Source organism: Prinia subflava, chromosome 2, assembly GCF_021018805.1.
Source record: "Prinia subflava isolate CZ2003 ecotype Zambia chromosome 2, Cam_Psub_1.2, whole genome shotgun sequence".
Taxonomy (NCBI): domain Eukaryota; kingdom Metazoa; phylum Chordata; class Aves; order Passeriformes; family Cisticolidae; genus Prinia; species Prinia subflava.
The window spans coordinates 70,725,016-70,741,280 of record NC_086248.1 but is presented as its reverse complement, the minus strand read 5'-3'; the positions used below and the strand labels follow the sequence as shown (position 1 = coordinate 70,741,280).

At 41.8% G+C, this 16,265-nt stretch overlaps 1 protein-coding gene across 2 annotated transcripts in view; it reads left to right on the top strand.

The window, feature by feature from the left end:
* Positions 1 to 3,450: 3,450 nt before the first annotated feature.
* MAP3K21 (mitogen-activated protein kinase kinase kinase 21) overlaps positions 3,451 to 16,265 on the top strand; it is a 41,110-nt gene continuing 28,295 nt past the window's right edge. For both annotated transcript variants that reach the window (XM_063390477.1, XM_063390475.1), the window contains exon 1: positions 3,451 to 4,321. In XM_063390477.1, coding sequence (XP_063246547.1) covers positions 3,583 to 4,321 — 739 coding nt within the window. In that variant the 5' untranslated portion in view covers positions 3,451 to 3,582. The remainder of the gene's footprint in view (positions 4,322 to 16,265) is intronic.

Below are 16,265 nucleotides of genomic sequence, written 5' to 3'. Positions count from 1 at the left end.
GATGATACAGCACTGTGAACAAGCAGTTGGGAACAAGGGAGGAATGGCATCGTCCCCCTCAACAGCACTGCCACCATTAGGTGCTTGAGGATCTACAGCCTTGGGGCTTGAGTACTTGCTCAGTGAGCAGCAAAATTTCCTGAGCTGTTCTTGAGCTGTATGGAGGCACAGTCCTGGCCGTGCCTCATGTGCCACTCCTGTAAACACATCTTGCCCAAACTTCTGCCTTGTTAAGTGAATTTTTTTAATCCTTTGCAGGTTCTTTTCAAAGATGACAAAGTTTGTTAAAACAATTGTCATGACTGAATCGAGTGCAATATGCAGCTATGGATAATGTTTTTGATGTATAATAACTAAAAATGTTAAGTTTCAGAAACTACTACTGAACTAGTTTTCCACAGGCAGACTAGCAAATAATTTACATGCACAGTTCCAAAATAGAAAGGTGAGCAAACAAGGGTGTAAATAGAAAGCTTCTTCAAAACCTCCTCTCTCTCTCTTTTTTTTTTTTTTTTTTTTTTTTTTTTTTTTTTTTTGACCTCAACTCATGTAGGTAATAATGTGGAAGGCCTTGATAAATACAGACTGCAGCTGATATTAGGTTGACTTCTTGTCCTGATTTTGGCTGGGATAGAATAAATTTTCTTCTCAGTAGCTGGTACAGTGCCATGTTTTTGATTCCAAATGAGAATACTACTGATAACACACTGATATTTTGATTGTTGCTATGCCATGGCTGTCTTAAATCAAGGAACTTTTTGTGTCTCATGTCCTGCCAGTGAGGTGGTACAAAAAAGAAAAACTGGGTGGAGCATAGCCAGGACAGGTGACTGAAACTGGCCAAAGGGATATTCCAGACCTTAGGACATCATGGTCAGTATATAAAGTGGGGGGAAGAAGGAGGAAGAGGAGTACATTTGGAGTGACGGTGTTTGCCTTCCCAAGTATCCATGGTGAGGCCCTGCTCTCCTGGAGATGGCTGAACACCTGCCTGCCCAAGGAAAGCAGTGAATTAGTTCTGTGTTTTGCTTTGCTTGTGAGTGTGGCTTTCCTTTCCCTATTAAACTGTCTTAACACACAAGTTTTCTCACTTTTACTCTTCTGATTCTCTCCTCAGTCCTGCTGGTGGAGGAGTGAGTGAGTGCCTTTGTGGGGCTTGGCTGCTGGCTGGGGTTTAACCATTACATTTGTCCACACATCACTCAAGTCTTTCAACTCTTCTTCATCTTTGGATGATGCTGACACCAAGTATTTTTTTGGTATAAGGATTATTATTGCAGTTATGAAGGGTTCCTGTAATTTCCAGGTCAGGATATGTGTTCTGGACACAATGTAGATGCACAATATTGTAACTACACAGTTGCAGGAGTGCCAAAGATGAAAAAATGGACTTCTTTTCTCAAAAGAGAGATGCCAGTGAAGGTCTGAGCTGAAAACTCTGCCGTCTGTACGCCGCTCTTTTAACCAGTAACTCCACTAGGTGGTGCCGTCATGAAAGTTAAGGGCACTTTACACAGTTTTGGGTCATAATATTTCCATTATTGGAACTGCTGGGAACAGCAACTATACACCAAGATCCTGGAGCACTGGGTGTTGAAGAAACACTGAACAAAGTCTAACCTGAGTGTAGTGATTGCTAGTGAATAGTGGCACTTCAGAAAGGAAATTTTAGAATAATAGCTCTAGACAAATATTTAAACGTTTCACTGTATTGCAACCAATACCTTGTCTGACCCAAAACATTCCACACTTAATTAGTTCCTGCAGATTCTTTTAGATAACAAAGTACAAGGTGGAATTTGTGTGGCAGAATGCTTGTATTACAACATACTTTATGGCTTTTATAATAAGGCAAATATGCAGATAAGGGAAAGGCTTGTAATTACCTCTCTGAATAGCTGCAAGGCAATGTTATATTAAAGGAAATGGGAGAAGACTTGATAGACATGCTGGTTCTGCATTCTTTCTTTTTGGTTAATGTGGTTCAGTAAGTCCCTTTAGCATAATTATATTTTTGCATTGTGTAGAACTATAAATACAGTGGGATAAACAAGAATTTATGATTTTTAAATGTAATTTTAATTTTTAAAATTACTGTCTTTATGCTCAAATCTTAGTTCTGTGGTATCCAGCTGCAAATAATTTTGGGTTTATGTAGAGATGTGCAGTGCTCTGGATGTACGTTTTTGTGCAAAACATTGACTGTTCATCACATGAGGTTATTCAACCCAGCAGTGCAGTTTTAGATTGTTCCCGAGCCTTTACTGTCCTCCTCGGGGCCTCTGCTGGCAGCAGCCACATCCACAACCACAGGTCCCACAGCACAGTGATTGGCTCCTGGCGTGAAAACTCATTTCCTTCCACTTTGAACCACGGTTTCCCACCACACTGGCGAGACGGGAGGGCGGCCCCAGCCCACACACTTCCCTCCAACTTCCAAGGAAAAGACAACTGTAGTTTAGAAAGTGACACGATCTTTCCACTTAAAACCAGGAGAATCTTTACCCAGAAATAACACATACACAGCGTTTGCTATTTTCAGGCAACCTCTTAATTGAAAGGATTGTGTGATCGTACCACACAGGGCTGGGACTCAGCCCATGCGTGGACAGGGTGGTGAGCAGGGGAGAGTTGGAGTGGGTCCAGAGGAGGGAAACAAAGATAATTAAGGGCCTGGAGCATCTCCTACAAAGAAAGGCTGAGGGAGCTGAGCCTGTTCATCCTCGAGATGACTGAGAGGGGACCTCATCAATGTCTGTCAGTATCTAAAGGGAGGGTGCCAAGAGGATGGAGCCAGGCTCTTCTCAGGGGGGCTGAGCAACAGGACAAGAGGCACAACAGGCAGAAACTGATGCATAGACGTTCCATCTGAATATAAGGAAGAATTGTTTACTGTGAGAATGACTGAGCATTGGAACAGATTGTCCAGAGAGGTCGTGGCAGCTCCCTCACTGGAGATGTTCAAAAACTACCTGGCCTCAATCTTGTGCCAGGTGCTCTAGGATGACCCTGCTTGAGCAAAGTTGGACCAGATAGACCAGACAGACCCTGTGGTACTTTCCAACCTGACCATTCTGTGAGAGCCCACGAGCGGCGGCAGAGCAGGCACGAACAGAGGAAGCTCGGTTTCTTCAGAACTCGCTTGGGGTTCGTGCCAAAGAAGCCCCGAAGCCGCACAAGGAAGGAGAGGGGAAGCTGCGGCTCAGGCACAAGCCCTCATCCCGCTCTGCAGCCCCGAGGGCCAAGAGGGGCGCTCACAGCTCCCTCCGCCCCGGCCCCTCCGCCCGCCGCGCCCCGCCCACGTGACGGCGCCGGCCAATCGGCGGGCCGGACGGGCGGGCGCGGGGCACCGGCGCTGCCCTCCCCGCCTTTCCCGCGCGCGCCTGCGCTCTCGCTGCCGGAGCCCCGCGGCGGCGGCGGCGGCGACCGGGCCGGGCGGCCCCGCCCCTGCCCGCGCCCCGCCCTCCCCTCCCGCGGCTCCCGCTCGGCGGCGGCGGCAGCGGCAGGTGAGGATGCGGCTGGGCGGGCGCTCCCGCGTCGGCGGCGCTGCTGCTGGTGGCCGCCGGGGCTGAAGTCGCTGCCATGGCTCTGCCGGGCGCCGGCGCGGCGGCGGCGGCCGCCGGTGGCAGCGGGGGTCCGTGCCCGCTGTGGACGGCGCTGTACGACTACGAGGCGAGCGGCGAGGACGAGCTGAGCCTGCGGCGAGGGGACGTGGTGGAGGTGCTGTCGCAGGACGCGGCGGTGTCCGGCGACGACGGCTGGTGGGCGGGGAAGATCCGCCACCGCCTCGGCATCTTCCCGGCCAACTACGTGACCCGCCAGCCCCGCGGCGGAGCGGCGGCGGGGGGCGGCGGGCGGGGGGACCCCGCGGGTAGCCTCACGGAGATCGACTTCCAGCACCTGGAGCTGCAGGAGATCATCGGCGTGGGGGGCTTCGGGAAGGTGTACCGGGCCACCTGGCGGGGCCGCGAGGTGGCCGTGAAGGCGGCGCGGCAGGACCCCGACGAGGACATCACGGCCACGGCAGAGAGCGTGCGGCAGGAGGCCAAGCTCTTCTCCATGCTGCGGCACCCCAACATCATCGCCCTGCACGGGGTCTGCCTGCGGGAGCCCAACCTCTGCCTCGTCATGGAGTTCGCCCGCGGCGGATCCCTCAACAGGGCCCTGGCCGCCGCCCCCGGGGCCGCGGCCGCCCGCGGGGGCCGCCGCATCCCCCCGCACATCCTGGTGAACTGGGCGGTGCAGATCGCCCGCGGCATGCTCTACCTGCACGACGAGGCCATCGTCCCCATCCTACACCGGGACCTCAAGTCCAGCAACAGTGAGTCCCGGGCGGGGCGGGGGGGGAGGGAGGTGACGAGGGACCTTCGGACCGCGGCGGCGAGGGGATGTCCCCGCCTTAGGCCGCCGGGCCCGGGGGACCCCGGCGTGGCGGCGCTGGCCGCCGGGCCTGGACGGGCTCCGTCCGGGAGCCCTCTTCCACCGGGGATGGGTGTCGCAACTCGGGCACCCAGTGCCAGAAGCTTGGGCAAGCTGCAGGTTGGTTTGCCGGGCTCTGAGCTGGCGACGAACTCGTGGAAAGGTCGGGAGGAGCCGGGGGTACCTTCAGCGCACGCAAAGTCCTGCCCCCTCGGAGGGGAGCCCACTTAAAGCGGGATAAAACCACAATTGCAGATCTACAGGGCTATATTTACTCCGGTGCGCTGTGTGGTCCTGGCTTTTAAAACTCACCCAAAGAACCAAGATTTCAGAAGAGTATCGCTTCTGTTTTACTGCCGAACATCATATGTGTTTCTGGTTTTCACTGCATGTATTTAACATTGCTAAAATTTACCCAGTTAGCCAACACTGAGGTGGAAAAGAGAAGTACTTTAAAACTAGTAGGAACTGTTGTTCAGATGCCAGATTTGCTTTCATCCCTTGGCATGGACAAATGCACCTGCCAGAATGAAGGAGTTGCTCAATTCGTGCTTAATGGCTCCTTGGTCCATCTGACTACAGAAGCATCTAAGATTTTGGCCACTGTGCATTTGGAAGGCTGGCTTACTAGAATAGAGTGTTTATGGCTTGCCGTTGTAGTTGTGTTTATAAATGATGACCTAAAAGTGGAAATCTGTGTGTTTCCATAAATATCTGAAACTATCTCAACTCTTTCCTTTTTGTTCTGAGTGCTCCAAAAGCGCAGCAATGTGTTTGTCCTTTTTTTCCAGTTAGGAGTCCTTAAGTAGTCGAGTAGAAATAAAAAAGCTTCATTCAAGTTTGAAGCACTTTGTTTAAGAGGCTGTGTGTCTTGAAGGTCACCATGCATGGGCTGTTAAGACAAGGCTCAGTCATGGGACTGACTGTTCTGAGAATACTTTCACTATTTGCTTGATAAAGAAAGAACCTAGCTCAGCGGTATTTGTGGTTCTGTATTTCAGGCCGTGAACTCTCGGACCTTCAGCATCATGGACAACACCTTAATTTCTAGCGAGTGGTCTGTAGGCAGCTTGTGCCCGTTTAGTTAGCTGCTGTGTTCAGAATGAGCTCTGCACCTTGAGTATTTAGTGGCTCTCCTTAGACTGAGGGGGCTGCTGCATGCTAGCACTGTTAAGTGACAGGGACAAAGTTCGTGTCTGAAATAAATTCATAACCCTGTGGTTTAGCATAGCACTGGGAGCTACATTGGGTACTGCTGAGAACTGATTACCATTATCATCTTTTTGTATAGGGGTAATGGCAGATAATTTCAAAAATACAGTTCTGATTATAACCTCAGCTTATATGCCTATTCACTGCTTCCATAACTAACTCCTGTTCCAGATGCACTTAGCTTGAACTAGTTAGATCTCTCACCTGTATTTCTTAATTTTAGCAAGAGACTTGGAACAAACTTCTTAGTTTGAGGAAGTATTGAGTATGCTAAATAGAAATATGCCTCTTGATCATCCACATAAATGATAGTGTTAGAAGACAATGGTGCACTGGTGGTAACATACACTGTTCAACAACATGAATTTAAAATGACTACAAGTCATGGCAGTATCCCGTGTTCTGGTAACTCATCCATTCATCGAAGATTTCCCTTCATTCTTTTTCTGCAGTCTTTCTCAGCCTTGCACAGTGGGAGTGGAATGCTGCCAGGGTTGGCTGAGCGGCTTGCTCGGCGTGGATAGCTACAGTTCTGCAGTGGCTGCAGCTCCAGACAGGGGCTGGCAGCACCCGTTCTTCACCTTCCGTCGCTGCTTTCCAGGCACTGCTCGCCAGTGGTGGTGCTTCAGAGCTCTTCCTTAAGCAGCTCTAGAGAGTATGCAAATCTATCAGTTTTATTCTAGCTTAGTTACTTTTGTAAGGAAGGATGATTTTTTCTCCTTAGACAATAAATGAGAAAAATGACTGCTCTTAATACGGTGTGGTAAGGACTGCTTCTCAAACTAAACTATTTCCCTAGCAAGTAGGCAGGACTTTTTCCAGCCAGGGAAAGGGAGCCCCTTCCACGGGTGTATTTGATCCAGAAAAGGTATGTGTCTGGGCTTGTGGTTGGCAGGCAATAGCAAGCATCTCAAAGGCAAGCATGTTACTTCTCTCTGCAATTTTATGGAGCTGGGAATCTCTATAGCACATCTAGTGTGGTTTCACTAATGCCAAGTTGACAGGACTGGAGAGAAAGTGCCACAAACAGAAGAGCCATGAGAGCAGCCAGCTTTTATTGACAGCAGTGACTATCTAGGTTTGATGTTCCTTTTGAGAGATGGGAAAAGGTTTGTGTTTCTGCCAGAGCAAGGGAAATTAATAGGTAAGCAAATGTTTTCCATATTGGAAAGAAAAGCTAGCAAACTTGGTTTTGAGGGCTGAACAAGGAAGTGAAGTGTAACTCCTGCGTTTTAATAACAGCAGAGAAAGTTTCTTCAGTTCTGGAGTCCATGTAAAATAGATTTAAATTTACAGGCTTGTCAGAAGCAGACAAAACAAAGGTGAAAAGAACACTTTTGGCTTTATATATGTTCAATAAAATGACACATAGTAACCATGGTCTCTAATGTTGACTTATGAATGGTGGCTGCTTTGTAAAACCTTGTGTGGTTGAAGTTTCACTGACAAAGATGATAGTCTGTTTTGAGGATAACTTCTCATAAGCAGTTATATTCCTCAATATACTTCATAGATTAAGGGCATAATTTAAAATTAAAAATTAAGAGCTAAACTTTACCTAATCTAAAATCTGAATAAAAATCTTGGAAGAAAGTTTGATATTTTTCAAGCCATCACTGTTAGTGAAGGATATCTGAATTAACTGATACTTTAACTGAAAAGGAGATGTCTTTAAAATTGTGAAAATACTTGAATATTCCTAACTCTGTTTTCTGAGTAGGAACTTAGTCTTGATTAAGCATGCCAGCTGATTATGAAAAAAAGATTAGGTTTTACTGGAAATAAAATTAATCAACAAGACACTAATAGTTATGTGTGTCTTTTTATCACATCTCAGCTGTTTTTCTGGCTCTTTGGAAGGGCAACTTTTTGCTCTGAGGGAATCAAATTTCTTGCTTCTGATCAAGTTAGTTACAAGACCTGTGGTTGTGTAGGAGTTCAGCACAGTCTTCCATGATTATTTCATCCTGAAGAAAGCTAGTAATATGTTCAGCTAGAGTGTGCTACATTTTGACTTTCTGAAGTTAAGTGTAGAGACAACAGAGGTTTGTGATTCTGGGGTTGATTTCAGACTGCACTGCTTCTGCCTTTAAAAAATGCACTTCATCTCTAGTGCAGCAGCTTTGTGTACTTCTAGGAAGCACTGCTATAAGTTCAGAATATCTTGCTTATGGCATAGACCTATCCATGATTACAAAGTTGATAATGTGTAGATTAAGTGTACTAACACAGTACTGATAAAGTGCTCTGTGCTCCCTTGTCATAGATGGATATGCCAGAAGGGTGCAGTTTGCTGTGGCTTTCACCAGCTTCTCCCACAATCCAGGTCCTTTGCAGCCCTCAGCTCTCTGAAGGGCGTTGAGTTTATCTTGCTTTTTGAAATTGTCGAGGTCAGCTTCAGTTTCAAAGATTGTTGAATACGACCACGGACATGTCAGTGCTAATGAAAACTGCTTGGAATTGGAAGGAATCAAACAAACAAGAGGACAACCCACTGTAATGTCTGGTTCTTCAAACTAGTATAATGAGAAGCAGTTAGAGAATAGAAATAATTTGATTTTAAAACCTTAAAAGGAAGTGTGATGTGTTTTGACAGAACTGTTGAATAAGTTGCTTTTGATGAGGCAAGGTGTCCTGGAGTTTGAGAAAAGCAAGAACAAATTATCTCTGGTTCTTTGTTTTTACAGTTAATTTGCAGCAGAATTGCTCAAGTTATGCTATTAAACTCCTTTAAAGTAAGATGGAGTTGTTTTCCAGAATTAATAAATCTTCTTTCTCTCAAACTTGTCTCTGTAGCAACTTTAGGCCAGCTGTTCAGGGAGTGGAAGAGTAAGAAACTATAGTTAAGCCTATCTGCCATTTTCTGAACTGATTTTATGTATTCTGAAATCACTAGGGTGCATAATTTGTCTCTTAAGTGTTTTGAAGAGGTTAAGACTTGTTCACATCACTAGTACAGCTGTTATTAAATGTTTGAAATTCAGAATCTTGCACAGCTACCAAGAGAATTCAAAATTACGTTATATTGCAATTGTCTTTGGTAGTTTTGAGACAGAAGAGAAATGGCTTTTAAGTAGATTTGAACTTCAATGTAGCTTCCTTTGAAAATAAAGTTCCAAGATGCCCACTAATGGCAACGAAACTTGAGGTTTTTTCTGTCAGTAGCACTGTGCCAATTACTGCTCACCAATTGTAATATAACAAAACTAAAGAACCTGATGTGTTCTGTGGCTATGAATTCTGCATCTCAGTCTCCTCCCCTTGGCACTCCCATTTCTGGAGCTTACAGTCTCATACTTCCACCTCTGCAGTGTCCCTGGTAGGCGAAGCCTGGCTGTCCCAAGGTGCCTGTCTCCAGTGCTGGGTGACTCAGGCACCTCCTGTAGCATGCTGCTTATGCTGTAGGTGGTTTGACACTGCCTGTGCTGCCTGGCTAACTGCTGAGCTCCTGGTGGCTGGTGTCTCTGAGGTCTGGAGGGGAGAGGATGTTTTTCCTGCCAGAACTAACTGAAGTTCCTCTGCCATAAGGCAACTGACTTTCATAAAACCCATAGGAACCATGTCTTTGAGAATGTGGGATCACTTTGATAAATGTCAATCAGGTACAATAGCGGGCCAGAAGTTATTTAGCATTTTAAAATCTGTATGCTGTAGTTTTCCGTGCTGTCTTTGTATAGGAAGTCACGGTCCTTAAATGCCTTACACTGTTCTTAATTACTTAAAGTCGCATAAAGCTAGAAGCTATGCCAGGTGTACCAGGGTCCTATCCCATCTCTGAGAGGCAGTAGCCCTGCCTTGTGCTTTGCTGTAAAAATAGTGCTGCTGCATTACAACATTAAGAGCTGATCATACATCCTGGAGCATCTGGAAGTATATAAGCAGGAAGGAGCACTGGTTTTCATAATCTTGTTGGCTAAGTATTCTTTTAAAAAGCCACAGAAAACCAAAATCAAGCCACCTTCATGCAAACATCGGTAGGATTGCAAAATTTCATTAATTTGGGAAACCACACCTGTTTTAAAGGTTATGATCTACTTAAAGTTAGCATGCCATTGAGTTCCAGTAAGTTTTTCTTTTGAATGTCCTTATATCACGTGAAAGAGTTCTGTGTTTCATAAAACATTGCTCCCAGTAATTTTTTCATTATTTCATGTATGCTCAGGCTATGTAGATAGAGATTCTATTTTTTGAGAGGCCCTGAAGGCTAGCTGGACTATGTGGGAGCATCAAATGCTTAGCAGCCTTGGGCTATCTTTTTCTGGTTCATCAAAGGCAATGCTATGTGTTATGCCTGTTTTAATATTCACTAGATATATTTACTTGTTGCATATAAATGTGTTGTATATTTTGTGTTCAGAAAGATGCTGGAATTAAAGAGAGAACAATTTTGAGTAACTGATTGCTGTGATTGTCTCAATCCACCATAGAAATAACTAAAGTGTTAATAACTATAGTGCTAAAATTTTGTAGAGGCCAAATTTCCAGTTGAAGGATGTGTTTCAGCATTTAAAGTAATATTCAGGAACATTATGATTTTAATACAATATCCGTCAGATGAAATTTTGTGAACTGTTCTGTAACACAATATTTGTGCAGTCTGAGCTTTCAGAGGAGGAACAATATCCAGCAGTTATTTTATTTGTAGATGAAGTCTTAACTGCAGCAGTCATTTATTTCACCTCAATTACCGTCTTCCAAATTTGCTTCTGTTTGATGTTTTTCTGTGTTGCAAGTCTGGACATTAACAGGTGGAAAAAATTGCTCATTAAATTAGAACAAAGTCCCTCAAACTTAACAAGGCTGAAGTATATTTATGTATACCACTTAATGCTGAAAACAAGACTCTAGGCTGAAACACTAGCTTTATGTAATTTGATTAATTAAAACTCCGTGAACTTTTAATACCCCTATTTATAACTCATTTTTAATACAGACTTAATTTTCATGTTTTCCCAATTATGTTCAGCTCACAACTGTAGAGAGTTGCTTCTTTTTTGGTGTTGAGACTGCATCTCTAACAAGTAGGATTATTAAGTCAAGAATAACATTACTTTGATCTTTCTCTGGATCTAACTTAGTTTTTCATGTCTTCTCTCCATCTTTGTTTTGTCATTGTAAAATACCAAGTGATCTGGTTTACAACTTTTGGAAGATTGTTTTATTTCTTTTTTTTTTTTTTTTTTTCTTTTTTTTTTTTCTTTTTCTTTTTCTTTTTTTTTTTTTTCTTTTTTTTTTTTTTTGGGGTGGGGGGGGGTTGGGCAGGCAGGGAGGGGGTGGGCAGGCGGGTTTTTGGGTTTTTTGCTGCTTTGTGTTATACTCATTCCTAGCAGGTTTCTGCAGGACTTTCATTTGCACCAGGGTTTCTGGTCACCTCTTCATGGAGAATGTGGAGAGTCACATTTTAGTCTGTATGTTGTGTTTGCTCCCTGTTTTTGATGACAGAGTTCTGTTTTGGGGTAGCATTATAAATTGAAGTGTAGGATTTAGGATAAGAGTGTTTTTAAAATTTGTGTATTGAAGAGGACTTGAAGCATTATTTGGCTCAAAATTTTTTTTATTTATTTTTGAAGCTGGTACCCTAAGGATATGTTCATATAACTTTCTACCTCTGAAAATTATACTGAGCAGGCAACCCATTTCCACAAAGGCCAATGGAAAAACAGCCAACTAAACATCTCCCATTAGCTGTTAAAATACTTACACAGTTTTGTTCATTCCTCTAAACAGTGAAAAATAAGTTTAACTGACTATAACACTTACTAAAAAAGGTGTTGTACTTAAATAAACAGACTGCAAAGTGTGGTTGGGATTTAGACATTGGTAGTGTTATCCAAGCATTAAAAGAAATTGAGATATAACTGAATTTTCAGTTACAGATTATTCCCCCATACCCATTGGAACTGCAGGGACAAGGCATGTCTTTGGACCCTCTTAGTAAATATTTAAAGTTCCATGAAAATGTTCTGTAACCTCAAAAGAATAGAGAAGTAACACATCACTGAACTGTATTTGGATGCTGAATGCTGTTTTGTGGTTTCTTTGACCTTAGAAGAGAATGGCTTTTTGTTTGCAATATGTAAGTTTTCTTACCACTGAGTATGAACTTTCTTCTAAATTTGCTTCAGTGTTTCAAGTTCTGAAACAGGCTGACCTTGTATGATAAACATTTGCAAAGAGTGGTTGCAGCATAGGGTAATTTCTGACCTTGAATTTTATTCCTGATTATTTGTTAAAATTTAAGGCATTGAAATTTGTTTCAATGACTTTCAGTAATAATGCTTCTAAAAATGGAGACTTTTTTTTTTTTAGTTTTAGGATTGTTTTATTTATTAGAAGCAAAATTAGGGCATTGAAGTAAACATAAATGCAGATTATATATAGATACAAACAGATAAATATCAAATTACTTGTCTGTCTATATTCACAGTACAAAAATAACAGCTGGTGTAATGTACATTCCTAGATTGGTAGCTTTAAACTACATTTCATCCTTTTTACTTTGCTTGACCATATTACTAACAGCCTCCCTCAATCCAGTCACTGAAAATTAGTGGATGTTTAAATTTTAATCCACTTACTGCACATTAAATTCATGGATTAAATATGGTAAGTTGAAAAATTAGATATTTGTATAATGTCACCACAGAAATATTCTTCTTTCTTGGAGCTTCCTGCCAACTGTAACCTTTTTTTTGTGTGTGTGGGGTCATAGCTCCACTTAAATCAGTCCTAGACATGCCAGTGTTGGCTACATAATCATTCTTTGTTCTCTTCATAGTGACTAAAATCTGTGTTTTGGCAGGTGTACTATTAACTCAGAGCTGATAAGTCAGCCTTCCCTCTCAAAAATGTAGGAGTAAATGCTTCATTGCTGTGGTTCATTATGGGACACGTTAACCCTTGGGAACTGGTTATATTTTAGTTCTAAATGTTCAGGCAGTTTTGTGATTTTCTTTTCTTGGATTAGATGCCACTGTTCTTCCTGAAGCTAATTGCTTTTATTTCCTCCTGTAAAAAGGAAAAAAAAAGGTACTTTTTAACTCACTGCTTAATGATACACTAATTATTTAGACAATCAGTTTTCCCTTTCATTTTCTCTTCTCAAGAGAAGGACAGCACTGTCAAGTTTGCAGAGTTCTCATTTCAGAATAAGTGTTTTCACTTTGCTATTGAAGATTAGAGTTCTTGAGAATGCACAGTCCTGAGAGGGTACTGAAGAAACTGCAAGGATGGAATGCAGGAAACCTACCCCCACAGAATATATTTTGATGGGATTTTTTTCCTCCCAAGTTTTGTATTTTTTTTAAAAAAAAAGTGGGCTCAAAAATTGTGTTTTTTCTCTGATTTGTTTGTTACAGGTTGTTAGGCAATTTTTTTAAACAGCAAGACTCTTTCATAAAGGAAACTGGCAGCCTAAAAATTCTTTATAAAGTGTAACCTATTAAAATTCCTCACAGAAATTATGTTAAAGGGGTTTCATGTTAACTGATGAGATTCTAAAAAACTCAATGCCTAAACGTGACTAGACATCTACAACCGGGATTTGGATTCATAGTGGTTGGCATCTTCAGAGGGACCCAGGATTTTTTTTCTTTTTCAGTTTATTTAATGAGTTCTTTACAATAGTAGATTTTGTTAAAGGTGATTTTATAATGGAAAAAAAAAGTAGCAAAGCTGGATCCTATCTTTAAATCTCTGACTAAAACTAGATATAAAAGGGTGACCTGTTTCTGAAATGTTGCTTGACTTCCCGCTTGTTGTAACAGGTGTCGTGTGGCTTCCTTGGGCAGCTATAGCTGCACCAGGAGCTTCCCCACCCAGCTCCAGGCAGCTTCTCCCCCTCCCACCTGTCAGCAGAATCTACACATCTCAGTCTCTGCCTGTGTGGTCAATAGATCAGGTTAAATCTTCAGAGAGATCCACCAGGAAACTGCTCTAAGCTGGTTTATTTGCAGACTTCATTTTCTGCTGAGCTGCCTGGCTGGTTGAGTCTCCCAGGATTACCCAGTTGGTAGACTCAGTCTGGGGGGAAAAAGCTGTACAGGTTGAGGAGCTGTAAATGAGGAGGAGGTTAAGGTAAGTATTTCAGTGGTAGCAGGTTCTTACTTTCTTGGTTGTGACATCTGACTACACCTCTTTACTTCAGCTTTGCTAGTAAGTAGAATGCATTTAAAAGTAGAATGCATTTTTAATTTTTTAGGTATGTATCTATATAAAATGTGATTTCATTTTGATGTGACCTTTTTTGTGTTAAATATTATAATTTCAACACATCAAATGCACCTTGAGACAGGTCACAAAAATAAAGCAACAAGGAAGTTCGTAGTTGCAGAGTTATGATCAGGAAAAGTATGTGAACTATGTAAATACTTCCAAGTACTCAGAAGCTGTGTATTCTTCTGATTAGCTTGAAATATCAAACTGCATCAAGTCATGTTCTACTGACTTCAAAAAAAAAAAACAACCTATAAATCCAAGCCAAATTTGAATGAAATATTCATGGCTTTAAAACTAAATATTGAAAAGGTGATTTGACTAACGATAGATAACTTAAATTGTTAGTTCTGAAAGAAGGTACCCTCTGTCAGCTCTTGCCATTTGGATGCTATTTGTGAGATTATAAATCTCCTCTGCATTGCTTATTAAATTCTGTGTATTGTATGACAAACTGATTTAGGGAATGGTCAGGTCTTAAATTTGGGTTAGGTTGGAAATTAATGTTTTCTCATAGTTTCTCTTGGAGGAAACTGTACCTAAAGTGTTATATATTGACAAAGGCTTCTTATGCAGTTTGAACGTAATAGCTTTAGTTTGCCTTATATTTTGGTTTTTTTAAGAATAGGATGAAGTTCCTTAAAAAAATAAATCACTTTTGTCACAAAGATGGTGTTCTTTAAGGAGTGGATTCACAGCCACTTTATTCTGCCGAGTTTGAAACTAGAACATTACCTTAGGAATTCACCACCTAACTCTTACCCATCTCATCTGCCTCTGTTTTGGTCACTGGGGGTTTTTTGTTTGTATTTTTGTTTGGGTTTTTTTGTGGTTTTTTTTTTCTTCAGAGTTGCCTTTTAAAAATAGCAAGTGAAGAAAGTAATTGCTGCTTTAAGTAAGTGAGGAAGTTCTTGGTAGATAGCACACAACTGTGTGTTTTGAGTTTTAAAGCTGAGTTTCAGTATTGACTGATTTCCATGTAATTAATTGTGAAATTATGGGGGAATTGCTTTAATGAGGTTGTTTTTCTTAAATTTAGTTTTTAAATAGAAGAGTTAAGTTTAATGTTTATTAAATATTAATGAGAATGTTTGGTGTCCAGTCTCCTTTTGATTTTTTGCTGATGTAATATCCAAATCCTACATTTTTCAGAATTTACTGCTGATCCAGTGTTTAAATTATGATTATTTGAATGTATAATTATAAATGCTTGTTACCTCTAGCATTTCCTCTTACAGCACAATAGGAATTTCTGTTTTGCATTACAGATCTGTCTGAAGAGCAAGTGAAGCACAAATGGCATGCAGTAAAGTAACTTGCAGCATCTGTACTTAGTGCCAATAACTTGTTAAAACTGCTTCTTTCTCTCAAGTTTCCATTTGCCCAAAGTTGCTTTAATAATAGTTATTAAAGAAGTAAGGGGAAGCAAAAAAATGGTGATGCAAGGTGTGTTGGAGCTGTTGAAATCTCTTGTCCCTTTTCCTCTGTTTCCTTTTCCCTCCATTTTTCCAGAAGGCAGGTGACTCCTAGTCATTCTCATCATTTGGTGCTTTTCCTTTGCCAGCCACATATCCTAATATGGGATGTGCTTTTCTTATAAGGTTGGTTTGTATTTGTCAATTCATGATGTCAAGGACTTTTTGTGTCAAGTCTTGTCTTGTTTTTGCTTTCCAACTAGGAACATTTTGTTCAGGATTTTTTTTCTTTTAGGCTCCTGGGAGGTACATTTTTTGGGTTGTTGGGGTTTTTTTAAGCGGGATATTTTTAGACAAATACATTTAAGAACAAACTGTTCCTTTCAGTTAAGTGTGAAAATTAAGAACTGGTTATATGCCTGCTGTAAAGGGAGATATGTAATAGAGGAGAATAAAGAAGTCTCCTACATAGGTAATCTGTGTTTTAAGGATAAATTTCCCTTGCTGATGGTGACTTCTGAACTTAATCCAGTGAGACAATCACAGTCTGACAGATACTAGCTACAGAGAACAAAGAATCCATCCTGAGAGCCAACGGGAGAGGAGGAAAGGTATTTAAGAAGTGGCGCTGCATAGGCAAAAGTAACATCTTTTGTATATACAGAAGAGTTCTGATCAGTTAATGTTTTCACCTTGATATTTAATTTGTGGTTCACACACCCATTTTTTTCCACTCTGATACTTATAAAACCTGGACATGGCCTCTATAAACAATGCTGAAATTTTCATTTCCAATTACAATTGGAGTCAAATGGTGGAGGTGGGTCTCTTAATATGGACACGGTATTGTGTTACATTAATTGAATATACAACATTTAATGAAGTTTTTTTCTGCCTGTTAGTCCCCAGGTAAAGATACAGGGTCACCCTGCTGGTTTTGTTGCATATTGATTTAGTGAATTAACAGGAAGCAGATTTGCTTGCAAGCAGTTGGAGAGGGAAGTG